Source organism: Rutilus rutilus, assembly GCF_951802725.1.
Source record: "Rutilus rutilus genome assembly, chromosome: 3".
Taxonomy (NCBI): domain Eukaryota; kingdom Metazoa; phylum Chordata; class Actinopteri; order Cypriniformes; family Leuciscidae; genus Rutilus; species Rutilus rutilus.
Genome location: NC_140211.1, coordinates 31887909 through 31905683, shown reverse-complemented (window position 1 = coordinate 31905683; position 17775 = coordinate 31887909). Strand labels below are relative to the sequence as shown.

The 17775-nt window shown below is 38.3% G+C and overlaps 1 protein-coding gene across 1 annotated transcript; it reads left to right on the top strand.

The window, feature by feature from the left end:
• The first annotated feature begins 2516 nt into the window (after window positions 1–2516).
• Window positions 2517–17366, top strand: vstm2b (V-set and transmembrane domain containing 2B). The gene is made up of 5 exons (XM_084405361.1): window positions 2517–3281; window positions 3697–3884; window positions 4679–4708; window positions 5353–5755; window positions 16087–17366. Exons 1-5 carry the CDS (start codon window positions 3209–3211, stop codon window positions 16173–16175), a joined length of 783 nt encoding a protein of 260 aa, XP_084261487.1. The 5' UTR covers window positions 2517–3208; the 3' UTR covers window positions 16176–17366.
• The last annotated feature ends 409 nt before the right edge of the window (window positions 17367–17775 follow it).

The following is a 17775-nucleotide window of genomic DNA, read 5'->3' as shown; positions in this document are numbered from 1 at the left end:
TAGGAAAACATGGACTAAAACGCAGAGGGAATCGAATTAACAGTTTATTAAATGTCTATAGAGACAAATATGTTCATCAGAAATGATCAAGTCCACTTGATATGCAGCTGAGGAAAAACAAGCGCTGGACATGTCCTAGGCTGGAGAATTAAATGATGGAATTTGCAAAAAGGTGCCAGAGTCCACTGGAAAATCCAAACATATGTAAATCCAAAGGGCAAAAAAAGCTTGGTGACAGAACATTAAACAGGCAGAGAGAGCAGTAACAAACCAGGACTACAAAGAACAATCAGGAAAAGGACAAGACAAACAGAGGAGTATACAGGTGCTGGTCATACAGGTGCTTCATTTTCCAGCAGGATTTGCACCTGCCCACACTGCCAAAAGAACCAAAACCTGGTTCAGTGACCATGCAGTGTAATTACTGTGTGATTTCATGTAATATTCTAATTTTCTGGGATTTTGATTTCGTGGGTTTCATAAGCTGTAAGCCATCATCAAAATTATAACAAATAAAGGCTTGAAATATCTCACTTTGCATGTAATGAGTCTATATAATATATTAGTTTCACCTGTTAAGTTAAATTCTTGAAATAAATCAACTTTTTGATGATATTCTAATTTTATGACCAGCACCTGTATATAAGGAGCAGGTAATGAGTAACAGGTGAAGGCAATCAGCCTGTGAGCTGAACTATGAGTGTTCGGAACAGAACACAGAAACATAGAAAATGGAAGACAAGACAAAAAAAAAAAAAAAAAAAAAAAAACCTCACAGGAAGGCCAGTGGCCTGCTAGAACTGTGTACAATATTGTACTGATGCAGAGTGTATTCAGTAAAACATATGCTTAGTGAAGGTTTGGATTGTGACAGTAAAGGTAAACACATTGACACCTGTCTTTTTGTCAAGTACAAGCACCTGACCATACAGTGTCTATACAAAAATGAGGAGAGAGCTACGACACAAAAATGGACACAAAAACACCAGCCATGCCGAATGGGTTAACATTATGGATATCTGACTCCTCGTATAAAAGATCTTGGGGACTGTTTTCAAAGCACTTGACTGATGAGTATCTTCCTACAACAGAAGGACAGATTACTGTCCAATCCCTCTCTGTTTGAAATTCCGCCTCTTACAGTCTCTCGATTTTTCCCTCTCAATCTCATATAGTTTCTCATCTTGTTTTTCAACCACACTGAGCGCTCTTACATTCTCTTTCTCACCATCTCTTGAGCACCAATACTTCAATAATGGGCAAAAGCCTAATTTCAATAGTGTTCTCGCCCAGTTTTTCCCTTAATCTCTCTCTCCCTTTCAGTTTCTCTCTTCCTTTCTGTGTTGGTGAAGTGCTAATGGGAGTGTAGGGGTGAACAAGTGCTACATTATTGGCAGGCAGGCAGCTGGGAGGGAGGGCTGTTTTAGGATTCAGCCAGAGAAGCACTCTGCTGCACAAGCCTGTTCCTCCAGGGACAACTCTGGATTAGTGGTCAGATATGGTGGCACATCCTTCAATTCCATTAGAAAGGACATGTTTGTTTTTGACTTGTAGCACACATGCCTTACAGTGACAAAAACCATCAAAGATCTTAATTTTATATCACGCTTGCTAATATGTTTTTTACTAATCTTTACTTAAAATACTAATACTATACTACTACTACTACTACTGCAATTATTATTATTATTATTATTATTATTATTATTATATTAGCCATAGTGACTGACCAATATATCAGATGATATTTTTTCCATCATTAAATTGTATTTTTATGTACATCTGGCTTATATTGGTCACTGGCCACCTTGCACGGTAGCTTATTTCCCATTACTATATCACTGCTGAGCTCTAAACAGTAATAATACAGTAAGCACTACATTTTTGTTCGTATTTAAAGATTCAGAGCTGAAAAAGACTAAATCCTGACTTCTTGGAATCATGTGATGTACAAGGCTGAAGGAAATGAGCAGATCATTATTTTGACTGACTGCCATTCCTAATGGAAAATACAGTTTACGTGGTAGGCTAACTGTGTTTTGGAACATACTGCATAATATCTGCTTCTGCTCTAAAATGGTCATTCGTTGGTGCTAGCAGGTCATTGGAAAATTGAACAGCCACCATGTTCCAAAATCAGTTTGACCAAAAGGTAGCTAAACAGTTCCCCATGTTCCAAAACAGTTTCCAGCTTAATCTGGATTTTCCAGCAGGGAGGAGAATAAATGCAGATTACCTCGATGGTATTATTATCAGTAACCAGAGGCAAATGATGGGTTAGGGAGATTAAGGGTATACTTTTAATCTGAGGTATCGGAGTTTCATATTAAAATTAAATACATCTGGTCGTGACGCAACGACTGTTAATTTATTAGACGCTTGTTGATCTCGCAGAGCGAACCGCATGAAGAAGCGCCTTTTATTTCCCAGTGATTTGCTTTGTATCCGTCCGCTGCTACGGTTTCCCTCTTATTGGTCGAGCCGTATGCTGATTTGAGAGACAGAGACGGTTAGTTTTCTCCCAAACCCCGTCAGTCTGTCAGTGGTCTGGAAATGCCAAAGCGCCTCCTCGCTGCTCACGCGCTCGCTCTCACACAAAGCTGAGGGTTCCGGTGGCGCGAGCTGGAACGATCCACTGATGTCGCTTCTTCCTTTAGGTGCTTAACTGCTCCTTAAAAACGTCGAGGGAATCTCATCCTCCGACGTTGGGCTTTTTTTTTTTTTTTTTTAGTTTTGGGATTTTTTAGTTTTGGTTTGCAAGGTTTAGACGCAGGATTGTTTTGTGATGGGTGGTGGAAGCGAATCACGGATTTCTTCTCTTTTTATGGAGACCAAAGTGAGCAGATTTTATACTGTTGAAAGCAAGTTTTATCTTGATAAGAAGCAAATGGTGGAACAGAGGATTCTTTAGAAGCGAAGGATAGTTACTCAAGATAACAACACTTTTCAAACACAGTTTTCTCAACAGAAAAGGGTTTTCTGGTCCGCTACATTGGATTTTACATTTTGTTTGACTGACGCAGCATCGTTTTGGAGTATCTTATTTGGAGATTTCAGTCATTTTATTCTACATTTCGGGGAAGAAACTATATCTTTAAAAGAATAAACCCGGACGAGAGTTATGGAGATGCCGATGAAATAAAACCTTTATCTCCGGGTCAAATGACCGCTTTCACTCGTTCTCCAATCTAACCACCTTATTTATGACATGGAAAAACGGGGACTCCACAGCGTCCTTTATTATTTCATTCTGAATGCGTCCCTGCTATTCTGTGTAAAAGGTGAGTAAACTTGGGCAGATTTCTAGTCTCTCCCACGTTGCGTATTTACTCAGCGTTACTGCACTGTCTGTTGAGATTCTCCACTTTCTTTTCTTCGTTTTTTTATTTTTATTAATGCACTGTACTTGGTTAAGTTTAATAGCTTTTTCATGCCAGATCGTTGCATATTGAGGCTGTAATTGAATGAAAAGGTAATAGGCTACGTGTAGAGAATTGACCATGCTCCCAACTGAACAATAATATTATACGCCTACTCAAATCAGATTCAATTTATAACAAATGTGTCCAAACACACACATACACACACACACACATATAAATGTAAGTCACATCTTACATATAGGCCTTTTAGTAGGCTCGAGGGGTTTCTTTTTAACCAAACTATCTGTTATTGTTGATGTGTTTTCTTCATAAGCCACATTTACTGAAGTGCCCAAAGATGTGAGTGTCGGTGAGGGCGAGGACATAGAGATGCCGTGCGCTTTTCGAGCCGTCGGAGTCTCGCCGTTCTCTCTGGAGATTCAATGGTGGCACCTCAAGGAAGCGGCCCCTAAAGAGCTCGCTCACGAACTGCAAATTAGCGCTCCGGCCAACAGAGCCAAGGTAATGGGGCTTTCGTTGTTTTCAAAGCTGCCTAAACACATACATTTTCAGTTTAAGTTCTTATTCGACTAGTAAGAGGACTGATGTTTGATGGCCGCAGGGATGTGGCAGGGCTTTGCGTGCAGATGGATCCCTTGTGATGAGCGATCCCAACTAAACGCACTGAGGCGATGAGTTATTAATTTACGTCGTGAATTGAGTTGGGTTGTGTCTGTGGGTGGGCATTTACAAGGAGGATACGAGCGTGATGTCATGTTTAATGATAGATAGATAGATAGATAGATAGATAGATAGATAGATAGATAGATAGATAGATAGATAGATAGATAGATAGATAGATAGATAGAATAAATAAATACATAAATAAATAAATAAACAAACAAATAAATTAATGTGTTTTACCCTCCGATGCATGGTTTATTAAGTAGGCTGCAAGAAAGAAAAAAAAGGAAAAAAAAGGGGAAAAAAATCAGAACTTTCAATTACTGACAGACCAACCAAATCAAAAATAAAATATATTTTTATCAATGAAGCTCAAGGTCTCCTATAGCCTACTGAAAGTGACATATGAAACACTAGATGTCAGTTGAACCGGTAATAGGAATTCTGATGAAACACGAAAGGGAACTGTTGCTGTCCATGGTGCTACTGCCAATAGTGGGCCTCTCGTTCATTGTTAATTGTATGGACTTTCATAGCTTCAATAAAAGTTGCCCACTGATATTGTGACACGAATAGCCTAATTAAACTACTCTTTCTGGCTACTTATGTTGTTTTGATGTGATCTATTACAGGTTACCCACCGGGACGCCACGAAAATAAGCGTGAGTATACAATCTGTATTTACAGTGATTGTATTTTTGATAATAACATTAGTGTAGGCTATGTGATGTTTTCAGAATGTCGCTTGAAGAAAGAAACGAAAATTTTAAAGAAAAAAAACAACAACACATAATATGTCATTTAAAAGAAACTGGTAAAAGAACGCTATTGTGACGTTCCTTAAATTCTACCGGAGAAGCTCAGCTGATATGTTTTATACGAATGACTAGGCCTACCATAATAGACGTATTTAAATGTAGTTAAAAACGTATAACTAAACTATATAACTATATATATATATATATAACTATATATAAAACTATATATATATATATATATATATATATATATATATATATAACTATATATATAACTATATATATATATATATATATATATATATATATATATAAGCTTTCAGAGAAGTAAATGATAAAAAAGAAGAAAAAAAAAGAAATCTACAGGTAATTCTACACCTTGGATTAGCTCAAATCCTATTGCTCAATTGCTATCCGCCAACCCCACCATTTCGGACATGTTTTGTTTAATGGTAAACAATATGAAACATAGGCCTAATGGTTAATAAGACTGGGTTGCACAAATCCCTGATTCATGTCAACAAAACCTGCTGTTTCTTTGTGAGCAGACGGTGAGGGTCCAGGGCAACGCCATTTCCCACAAGCTCAGCCTATCGGGTGTGCGGAAGGAGGACGAGGGAGTGTATGAATGTCGGGTTTTGGACTTGTACTCTGATGAGACTCAGGAATACAAGGTGCAGGCCACTCTGCGCGTGACACCGCGCGAGGGAATGCTGGCCGAGGAGGCCGTGTCTCACATCCAGAACCGATGGCCACTGAGGAACAGCAACACAGCGACGGGTGGAAGGGCCACTTCTGAACCGGGCCAGGGTCAGGGAAAACCCCGCTTGCCTCCGCCGGTTGGAATGGGACCCGCTCCCTCCTCAACGACAACGACGGGATCTGCAGTCAAGTCGTCTGCTTCGCCTCGGCCAGGCAATTCATCTATCCAGAGACAACAGCACGGATCCGGTGAGTGACAGTACAACAGCGACACCGAGCGGTCGAGTGAGGAAAAATAATCAGGTGTTTAAGAGGCTTTATTAATGGAATTAAATTATGAAGCCATAATGTAAAACAAATTGATTTGGAGTTCTTAGTGTATACTATTATGTGGCTCATATTGAATTTCAGAAAAACTATTTTTTTTTATTTTATTGATTAATTCACTGAAATAGCCTATACAATTAAGGCTTTTAATTTTGATGTTATTTCCACGATATTAGCTTTTTTTCTTTTCATGATATGAGCAGATTTAGCTTTTGACATGCCTCTTTAGAGTGCTTTCTATTTCTGATATATGTTTCGGGAAAAAAAAATGTGTGTGATGGGAGCAATTCATTTTTATTGCCCTACCCCTAAAAAGTGTAGGTGAATCCTGTAGGTCCATAAACATTGCTTTTCTATCATGGTGGGACTGGCATTGACTTTTTTTTTTTCAAATTTTTTTTTTTTCATACTGCACTAATGATATTTTATTTATCTTAGTCCTAAGCCTAACCCTCCCAGAACCGTCTTTGCACTTATATAGATTTTCATCAAGACATCATGTATAGTATTCCTCATGGGGACATTTGTCTGCCAACCCCCACTCCCTGCTTTCAGGCTATCACAGTGCGGACATTTGATCGCCACGATGTTGGAGATTGTTGACCCACGCACACACTTATCACTGAAGCACATCACAGAATAATCACATTTGCTGGAAGGTTTAATTTGTCACCCTTCCATATCAAACCTCTGTCTGCTCAGTAGGCAGTCCGGGAGAAAATTGTTTTTGTGTGTGTGTGTGTGTGTGCATCTTAAGCAGGAAGTGGCATTGCGATCTGTCCAGCCTCAGAGCATCAGGCTCGACCCTTCTTGTCTCTTTATGACCGTTGTGCAGTGTGACAGAGGAGGTTATCAAGATATCACCTTGTCTCTTTAACTCTGGCCTCAGGGGTCAGGGCCTCTTATTTATTAGGGTCTTCATTGGAGATTTAAAGGCTTGGATGTGTTCTGACTCTGGCTTCTGTCACTGCGGGAGAGAATCCTGCAGACAACGGAGGGCGATTACATCAAGTCTCTAGCTGAGCCAGAGGAGTTTGTTTGTGGCAGGGATGCATTACCCTGCAGTGACTTACCTTGCTGTGGACTATAGAATGATACAGTGAATTCAGAAGTAGTTTCAGTTATAGTGGAAGGTAACAGTCTCATGTCCCTGTCAATAGTTGCGTTCTAGGGCTGCAATGGTGAACAAGAACTGATATCATCCTGTTCATCCCATTTTGTAACTGTAACATTTCTTCTCTTGAGAATGTTAAGTTATATTTTAGATTTTCATAATATATATACATATATACAGACCCTTTCCAAAAAATGTGAATATCATAGAAAAGGTTATTTATTTCCATAATTCCATTCAAAACGTTAAACTTCCATAGATTATAGATTCAGGGCCCACAACTTAAACGATTTCAAGTATTTAGTTGTTTATTTGTATACATAATTTGGGCTTCCAGCTCATAAAATTCATCAAAATTCGAATATTACATGAAATCACACAGTAATTACACAGTGATACCATGGTCATTGAACCAGGTTTTGGTTCTTTTGGCAGTGTGGGCAGGTGCAAATCCTGCTGGAAAATGAAGGAAGCATGAAGTGCTCTGAAAATGTCCTGGTAGATGGCTGCGTTGACTCTGGATTTAATAAAGCACAGTGGACCAAAGTCCTCTTTTCTGATGAGAGCAAAATTTTGCATCTCATTTGGAAACCAAGGTCCCAGAGTCTGGAGGAAGAATGGAGAGGCACACAATCCAAGATGCTTGAAGTCCAGTGTGAAGTTTCCACAGTCTGTGTTGGTTTGGGGAGCCATGTCATCGGCTGGTGTTGGTCCACTGTGCTGTCCACTCAACGCAGCCGTCTACCAGGACATTTTCAGAGCACTTCATGCTTCCTTCAGCAGACAAGCTTTATGGAGATGCTGACTTCATTTTCCAGCAGGATTTGCACCTGCCCACACTGCCAAAATAACCAAAACCTGGTTCAATGACCATGGTATCACTGTGTAATTACTGTGTGATTTCATGTAATATTAATTTTTTTTTAAATCCTGTTTTCGTGGGTTTTATGAGCTGGAAGCCCAAATTATGTACAAATAAACAACTAAATACTTGAAATCGTTTAAGTTGTGGGTCCTGAATCTATAATCTATGGAAGTTTAACGTTTTTAATGGAATTATGGAAATAAATACACTTTTCCATGATATTCTAATTTTTTGGAAAGCGTCTGTATATATATTTATATTTAGTTAAAAATGTTTGAGATTCTACAAGCCTGATCAGCAAAGTAATCCTATTATGTGTAACATGAATTTACATTTAATTTACAGATACTACTGTTCAAATGTTTGAGGTCGTTAAGATTTTTAATGTTTTTTAAAGAAGTCTCTTATGCTCACCAAAGCAGCATTTATAAAAGCAGTATTATATGTGAAATAGTACAGCAACAACAACAAAGGCAAGGCTGTATTTTCAGCATCATCATTACTCCAGTCTTAATGGTCCTTGGTATGCTGATTTTCTGCTCAAGAAATGTTTAATTTTATTATCGATGTTGTAAACGGTTGTGCTTAATATTTTTGTTGAAACAAAATAATCCGTTTAGATTTTTTGGTGAAAAGAAAGTTCAAAAGAACAGTGTTTATCTGAAATAGAAATATTTTGTATCTATTAATGTTTTCACTGCCACTTGTGATCAATTCAATGTGTCATTGCTAAGTAAAAGTGTTAATTTATTTAAAAAACAATCTTACTGATTTTACTTATCTGAACAGTAATGTATACCTTTGAGGCTTCAACAAATTTCCCTGTGCAAACAAAGTAAAAATGTCAAATGTTTAATAGACAATAGTAAATTGAGCTTTTTTATGCAATCGTTCTTGATGAAGAAGCTTAAGTGGCGAGATGCATTTGATGATATATAAAACTGTGACGCATGCTGTTTTGGGACCATGACAACCGTGTGTATATATACAGTACATCCGTGTGTGTGTGTGTGGGAGTGATTGTAATTGTGCCAACATGCATTGCTCAGCCAGCCCTGTCGTTAGTGCAGCCAGACATGGAGGCAGCCATTTGGCGAGCAAGCATGTCGGACATTAAGAGGGCCAGTGCTCTGATCCTCCACAGTATATCATTCCAGGCTTTATCCCTATATCTCTCTATTTATTCGGATACCTCATGCATTATTGTTCTCGCTGAGAATGGGTTAAATTTAGGATTGTAATGCAAAATCAATTAACCAAATTTATTTATTTTTTAAAAACCGGAATATGTTTTTGTATAATTAGGTAATTTGCCTTTGCTCGGAAATACAAACCATGGTTTAAAATCATTAGAGGTTTGGATCAATGCTAATTTCTCCCTTATTTTACACAACTGCAGATCACAATAACAGGCATTATGGTATAAAAAAAAAAAAACTATATTTAAATGTATTGTTTAGTTTAAAAATAATTTAAAAAAATAATGTTTTAGAGTTTAGACTATTATTGTGTACCTTTGCATTGAATATGATGGAGGGCCTCTATATTACACTTATGAATGTGGAAAGGGATTTTTAAGCCTGTCTCTCTCACAGAGTCAAGCAAATTGATTCAAAACCAGCCAACCAATGCTAGTTTTATGTCTGTGAGTGCTTTGGCACATTTAACATTGACAGACAAATCTCACATTTATCTTGGCTTTCTTTTTGCCCCCTTTTGGTTAAGAGCTCAGATTTTGTCATTGGAGTGAGAAGGTTAAAGAGTCATCTGCCACATTTGAAGGATTGCACCTTTCAGTTCTGACCACAGTCAGCTTTTGAGGACAGAAAGAAAATCCACCCCTCGCTGCTCACACTCACTCTATTTCTTTCTCACAGACGTACATCTTGTCTTTTGGAAACATGTATCTGTCACTTTTCCAGTGTCATCTCATTGAGTGGCAGAAACAATTAATATTAAAGGAATGCCACGGACGGGAGCTGATAAGCTTGGCCTTCTACACGCTGTCAGGTGCATCAAATTGCTTCTTGCTGCTTTCACTTCTTTTATTTTGTTATTTTTCCCGGCAGGGCTTGGTGGCATGTCTGTCCTTGCTGGAAAAAGCAGATTAACTCATTGGACTTTTGAGAATGGAAACAGATTCCTAAAAACAAAAAGGTTACAAAAATGCTCTCTAAGAAACATTTCCTGTTAATATATTGTTTCAGGATGATGTTGGTTTTTAATCCAGATGCTCATTTAATATTAATGTCAGTGCTTTCTGGTTCTATAATTAAGCTCTTTGTGGTTGTCTATAGGTTTTTTGTTTTGGTTTACAGTTTCAGCAGGTTTGAATAATCATAATGCACAAGTTAATTTTAAGATTTACTCTTACATTTGGCTATTTGCATCAGAAAGAGGAATGGGGCAGGCGAGAGGGTGAAAGAGGGAGAGTGTAAAAGGGATAGTTCACCCCAAAAAAGAGAGAATAGTATCATAATTTACTCACCCTCAATGTCACTCCTAACCTGTTTGGCTTTATTTCTTGTGTAAAAAAAAAAAAAAGGATATTTAGAAAAATGTTTTAGAATTCCATACAATGAAAGTAAATGTTTTTACCTATGTTGATCCTTTTGACTTTTTCATTGTAAAGACAAAATAATCTTTACAATATATGTGTGTGTGTGTGTGTGTGTGTGTGTGTGTGTGTGTGTGTGTTTCACACAATAATGCAAGTCAAACAGGTTTACATTGACACAAGGGTTTGTAAACGATTTCTTGGAGTCAAGTTGTTGAGTGACAATCCAAGAGCAAGTAGTTTGTGAAAGAGAGAAAAAAATACAATGAAGAGAAAAAGATATGAGAAGAGGAGAAGCACAGACAGGCTTACGCAATGCCTCTACCCACAATGCATCATGCCACCTCAGGTGACCTTGGCGCCCTTGATAAGTTAATATCACTCCAGCTGCACAGCTGTTTTAATCTAGTCTCTGTTTGTGTGCGTGTGTGTTCTCAGAACTCTACGTTCTCTCGGCATCTAATGCGCTCCGACATCAATCTGGTTATTCTGCGTGTGATAATTATACAGTATGCATGTGTGCCAATCCTGGTTGATTTTTACTTATTTTTCAGCTCATTTTTGCCTCCCACAGATTTTGTGAACTTAAAACACCTGTCATCAAATTGCATTCCCATTCCATTGCGAGCGCGAGCGTGGTGGGTTGATTGCATGCTTTAGGGGAGAAGCCCAGTGTTTAGTGCTGCTGGACAGCTTTCACACTTAACTGATGAGCCACATCTAGTTGCAGCCCCCCCGCCACAGACATTTATTCACTGGATAGGTTTGTGCATTGCCACTATGTGGGAAGCACTTCAGTGCTCATAGACGAGGGTTAATTGTTTCATCTTTGCTTCTGTCATGTTGGGACACTGCTTAGTTGTGTACCTGCTGATTCCTCTAGGGAAATCAAGGGGAGCATTGTCTCAATCTACAGTAGCTTTTGTTTGGCTACATTACTGACATAAACAGAGAGAGAGAGAGAGAGACAGGTAAGCCTGAACAAAAGCTTCAGAGCATGAATAATAGATATATGATAGCTGGCTAAAATTGGAGTAAAAAGATGTTTAAAAATGGGAGGTGACCAAATAAATGGACAATCCAGAGGAAAATAAGAGAGCTTCATGACTCATTGTCAGCTATTTCAATAGTGCAGTGTCTCTCGAGTTTGTATTTAAACCTGACATGGTCGTAGTTTGTGTTTATTTATTCATTTTAATAACACTAAGGACGTCAAATTAAGGGAACAATTTACAACAAAATGTTAGTATTTATTTACACAAATTGCTAACCTTGTTGGCAGTGACTGTTTTCACTTACTCTGCCCACCATACTGTAGCTCAGACAATCCCTTGAGACAAACAGCGTGTTACTTCTATTTGCTCATAGTGCAAACAGGATGCTATTCGCTACACAGTATCTGCCAGTATTTACTACTGTAAATGGGATCTTACTTTGTTTTACACTTACACCAATGCACCGTCTACTAACCAGGTGGAAGCAATTTGTCCATCCACACCAAACACAGAAATAGTAACGCAACGCAATCAATCACAAAATAGCCAGGACAGTTTATTCTGTTTGCAAATTTTTATCACATTACCGTTTCCATCTGATATTAAATGCTTTTCAAATTTGTTTGGATTTCATTGAGATATTCCCTTCTTATTTCGTCACACTCTACATTACTTTCAGCATCGCGTTCTATGTATGAATACTATTAAATGAACAAACTATTTTGATATGGCTTTTACGAACGAGTGGGAAAAGAGGCTAATGAAAAGGATATGGAAGGCAGCTGCAATTTGTCACAACACTTCCCAGAATGATCATATTTTAAGGTGCAGTCACATTAACAAAATTTATAGAAAATTTCATGGGTAAAAAATGTCCATTGTCTATTGTCAATAGTGTAGATGTATGAAGCACAGATCACACAAGTCACTTTCAAACCAAGAAGCTTTCTGTTGAATCATATGCGAAGTCTGTGTGGGGAAACTTTCACCCTTATGCAAAATTCATGCTTGCATGGATTCCTATTGAAATGTCGCTGAAAAACGCCTGCACCTTTAGATGACTAGGCGGTGAGTAGATGGTGCTTCACCGCAGTCAGGGACGCATTATGATGGATGAGCATTTCCACTAAAAATGTGATGTGGTAACATGCACCCTTCATATGTGGTTTCAGCGAGCTGATCACAAAACATTTTTGATCCAATTTCCACGTGTATTTAATGCTGACCACTTGTGATCGGATCATGGAAAATGCATACCTTATTAATATCAGGTGGAAACAGAGCCTTTCTCTCATGACATGCTACAGCTGAAAAGAGTAAAACTAAGAACACATCCATATTTGATATTTACATACAGTACATGTGTAGTGCTTCTTCAGTCCCGTAAATGATGTGGGTGTGGCCACCTGGTGCGACGCCACAGAAATAGAAACCAAGCAACTGACCAAAAGAAGTTGCTTATCATGATAACGGATGGTTAGAACAAAAATTCTGATTAAAGTGGATGAGATTCTTTGTATCATTTGTTGCTTTACCAAGTTGCATCTGGTTAGGACACAGTGTAAATGTAGTTAGCTGCCAAAACATGCATCCTATAGACTTTAGTTAGATTAGACAGCATTTAGAATTTAACGTGGATGTAAACAAGGCAAGCACTGTAACAAGGTCTTTGATCACATTATGTTCAGAACAGCTTTCAAAACTCTTTTATCTAGGCTATATGTGATTTTTTTTTTCTCTCAGAAAGATGTTTCATCAACTGAACAATCTATATGTTGCTAAACAACAGTACAATCCATTGAATGTGATGTACTGCTATCCCTCACAGCCTTGTTTTTTGTTGTTTTTTTGCCAAAAATGTAAAATATCATTACCCTGACTAAGGTTTATAACATTTACAGTAACTGATTGTCTTTGTATTTTTATAGGTGAAATGACTAAAACAGGTCAGTTGCCAGGTTATACAGAATACTGATTGTGTTTGATCAATACTCCCTCTTTTTCAGCCATTCGGGCTTAAATCTTCTTGTTCGCTGAAGCTCTGCTCATGTCCAGAGGGAACAAGTGTCACCCGCCCTTTTTTCATTTCCATGATCGTTGATTGTTTATCATCATCTTTCTTATTTTCCTTTTCATAGGCTTTCTTTGTATGTGAAGATATCATAATTGCACTGCTTTGTACCACGTTTTTTATATTATAATTCATTATAGATCCATTAGCATCTTAAGTACTTGAAACGAGAAATCATTCAAAGGTGTCATTGATTTACTATACCAGCCTTCGCATTCACAGGCATGCTGGGATGGCCAAACATATGCCCGCAGCTTATAAAGCAAGGCTTCGACAATCTATAGTCAATTGGATTTTGAGGTGTGCAGAGTGTGCTGCTGAATCTCTATTATCCCTCAGAGGGAGAGGGACACAGCCTCAGCTCAACAGATATGATCACACCATAACCCTCTAATCCTTCATCTTTAGAGTCCACTGCTTCTGATCCTCCAGTGGGCCCTCATGGGCCATTATAGCTCTGCGTAAGAACACCTGCTGAGATCAGAAGAGAGTAAAAACCGCTGATAAAATGACATGTGACTTATTTTTGTACAAATTCAAGAACACTGCATTTATAATACTACTATTAATACCGGTATACAGTGATTCATAAGTGGACTGCACATAGATCAGGATGGTTTGCCATCATCAGACAATCTGCATTGCATCAGGAGAAGCTAATGGAGAATGTCAGGTCATTTATGCATGGCCCGAGGGCTGGACGGAAGGGAATATTACTGTGAGCTGATACATTTAAGCATTCGTGTCTAGAAAAGAACAGGGTCGGTTAAGAGAATTCTGCTTTTGCAGTGACTGGTACACATGAAGATGTAATCTCAAGGTTGTGGCAAGACCTGAGGCAGGATCCTTCATGTAGCATAGTTAAAAGAGTAAGAAAAGGGGCAATGGGAACACATTACCTAGAAATAAATGTTAGGGCATAAATATTCTGCATGCAGTCAGTCTGCTGAAGACGTGCCTAAATTCACATATCTTAAATATCCTTACAATTCAATTCACCAGAAGACAATTCACTCTTTTTTGACCAGCACAAACAACGTGGGCTTTTTTTTTTTTTCTTTTTTTTTTTGCAAACATGTGATTTACCTTTCACATTTCTACAAAACCGAATGAGAACTATAATCCCTCAAAGGTTATAAAATATTATTAAAAGTGGCACTGACCTCGATCACTGGGGTGTGTTCATTAAATATGTTATTAAGCGAACAGACAGATTAATGTCCTTTTCTAGAGGGTTAAATGAGGAAGAGGAGGAGATTACCGATGACATGTGAGTAATGAGCTGGACGCAGAAGCCCGATGGTGACTGTAATTATTTCCACAGCAGTCAGGGTCATGACTTTGCCATTTTAGCTGATTTGCACGTCTGTTCGTGTATTCACTTACCCTTGTTTAGTCTAATCTCTTGTGTATCTATCATGTCCCTTGGTAAGAGATTTTCATTGCGTGCAGAGTGACATTTTGAAGGACGATCCTCTGGTTTCAGAAAATGTGTGACCCACTATATATCAGGGTTTTAAAGTCTGTTATGGCTTCATACGGTAATACTAATACAAAGTATAAAGAGGAAAAGCTGAATGTTTCTTTGTGTCAAATCAAGAGTAAGCCCTGCTGTAATGTTTGACTTTGCAGAAAGAGCATGAAATTGAACCTCACCGTCTCTCCAACCGCCCTGAACCAACTCAACCAACCATGCACGAGTACAACACCATCCTCTTCCCTCTGTAATAATGATGATCGAAGAGAAGCAGCAAAATAAACTTGGGTTCATGAGACATATGGACACGCTCCAGGAGCCCACTGTAAGACATGCTCCTAGAGCTTGTGTGATGTCGTGCTAGCGTGACGTGCGCGATGTTCTTGTCACGAAGCAGCCTGGCACACCATGCTAATCTGCTTGGGGATGATGGGAGAGTAAGAGTAAAGGAGCGTCGTGAGAAATGGCCATGGGAAAATCAGAACTGCAGAAAACATACGGCCGCTTCACACTCTAAAAGTCAGCGGCGCTGCAGCCCCGTTTAGCAATGAATCATTACTAGTGTGTTTATGTAGTGTGAGAATATGCGTACATTTCTATATTGGAGGGATGTGTGATCTAAATGCATCCTTCTGGCATTTTATTGTGTGTTTGTATAAGTGCGCTCATGTCACAATCGGTTTCTGTATTCTGCTGTGCTGTTGTTGGCTAGCACTCAAAAGGCCCATGGGCTTCTGTTTTGCTGTCAGTCACGGAGATGATATGTCATGTAGTTTCCACACCAGGGAAAGTAGCTCACATGGAGGCCCTATAGGGCTATTATCTCCATGTTAGGAGCGGTGCACCATGTTTTTTCAACATCTCCAGCAGAGCTGACTGCATTTCGGTCTTGTAAATTGAGATTGTCAACTTCGATGGAGGAATGAGGCGATAACAGCAAAATTGCTGTGCAGTTGTTATGAAAGAGCCATTTGAAGGACTTTAATGATGTGAAATATGGCCCACATGCTGAATCAGATTTTGATGCAATAAATGTCCTCAGACTAAAAGCAATGAAGATGCTTTGTTTGTCAAACTAATGCTAATGTTCTTGGTAAAAAAAAAAAAGAACTGATGATATTTATTGTGCATGTGATCTAACAGACATTTCTGTCCCTCTCGCTGACATTTGCAGGTTCCGGAAACATGGCAGCCACTGAGCCACTCCTTTACATCACTCTGCTGATCCTGCATAAGCTCCTCCCCTTCCTGTTTGCCTACTAAGAGACCACAGCCAAACAACTCGCAATGATTTCACTTTATGTACCAAACAACAAAGGGAAAATATAACTATGTATCTATAAATATATATAAATATATCTACCATTATGGCACTTCACAAAGAGGGATGGGATATGACTTTGAGGAAAATAAAAATATCGGAATAATAATGAGAAGGGACTTGTGTAGAAGATCTGTCTCAGATTTGGATGTAAATTGGATTCTATATGAAGCATGATGAAAAACAAAAATAAAAAAAATTAAAAGGTGTCTATGTGAATTAGAGCTTCACAACTGTGTCACACACTCAACTGACATCCATAAACGCTTGCCTTGCCAAATGCATGGCTCTCTTAATTTATTTTATTTTTTCAATTATTAATTAAGGTATTTTTGTTTGTTTTCCAGTTCACTACGGTTTTCATTTTAGCATTGTTCTTATTGGAGTATCTGATGTTGAATCATAAATGACTTAGTCTTTTGAGATTGCTTTTTTTTCTTCTTTTTTTCGCATGAACTGGTCTCATTTTTCATTTTATAAATGTGAAAGAAGGCACTCTCTCGTCAGTTCTTTCTACAAGACTGTGTGTAATACTGTGTATTCTGTTCCCTCACATCTGACTTCTGAGTTCAAGCATTTTTTTGTCTCATAATGTATAAAAATGCAACCATATATATTTTGATCAAATAAGGCACATGTTACCATAGTGGTTGTTAGTCACCTCTAATAATGTTTATTTTTATTAAAGGTATGGTGGTCAAGATAAGACATTCATTTATAAAATTTAAAAAAGAAAAGAAAAAAAAAAACATTGATATGTTGCCAACACAGTTGAAATAAAAGTTGTTTCTTTAAATAAAAAAAAACAAACACTGTTTTTGTTTTATTCAGGTGCACAAGCACCAGGCAGCTGCATGACGGTAGTGTCTCGGCTAAACACTACAGGGTCCCACGGGTGTCCTGAACTGTAATGTATTCTTCACAATAGGATAGGCCCAAATCCAGCTGAAAAACACATTACTCTCGCAAGCATCACCAACAGCTGCCGTACAACTCACGGTTCATTTCATTGGTCAAATAACTCTAAACTCTCTGCTGCTGTCTTCACTGAACCCTGCTCCACTCTCTTCCACTCTACATAAACACATCTCCTGATGAATGGCAGAGGCATTGTTCCTTGCTAAAACACTGCATTCTATTGTCTTAATGGAAGCCTGCAAGGCATCACATAACAAACCAGGCTCTCACTGACTTAGACATTCATTGTGGTTATCGCCTTCAAGTAACTGACTTTCACTCACTTTGAATTTAACATGCATAATGAAAAGTCATCTTCCTTTCAATGGAATAAATAACAGTTTATACAAACACGCATGGATCTTACGGGTAAAAACGAGCAGCAAGCGAGTATCCACCACAACATTAGCATTTTTCTTTTTTAAGCAAAATGAGCCAGGTGGCGTTTATTCTGCTTGGTGAAGGTCTCTTCTTCCCATCAAATTAATGAGTGTTTGACATGGCCATTTATATGTGTTACATAACAAGACCCTGAGTGCTTTCCCCACCGCTGTAAATCATCCCTCATTCAAATAAACTAACACA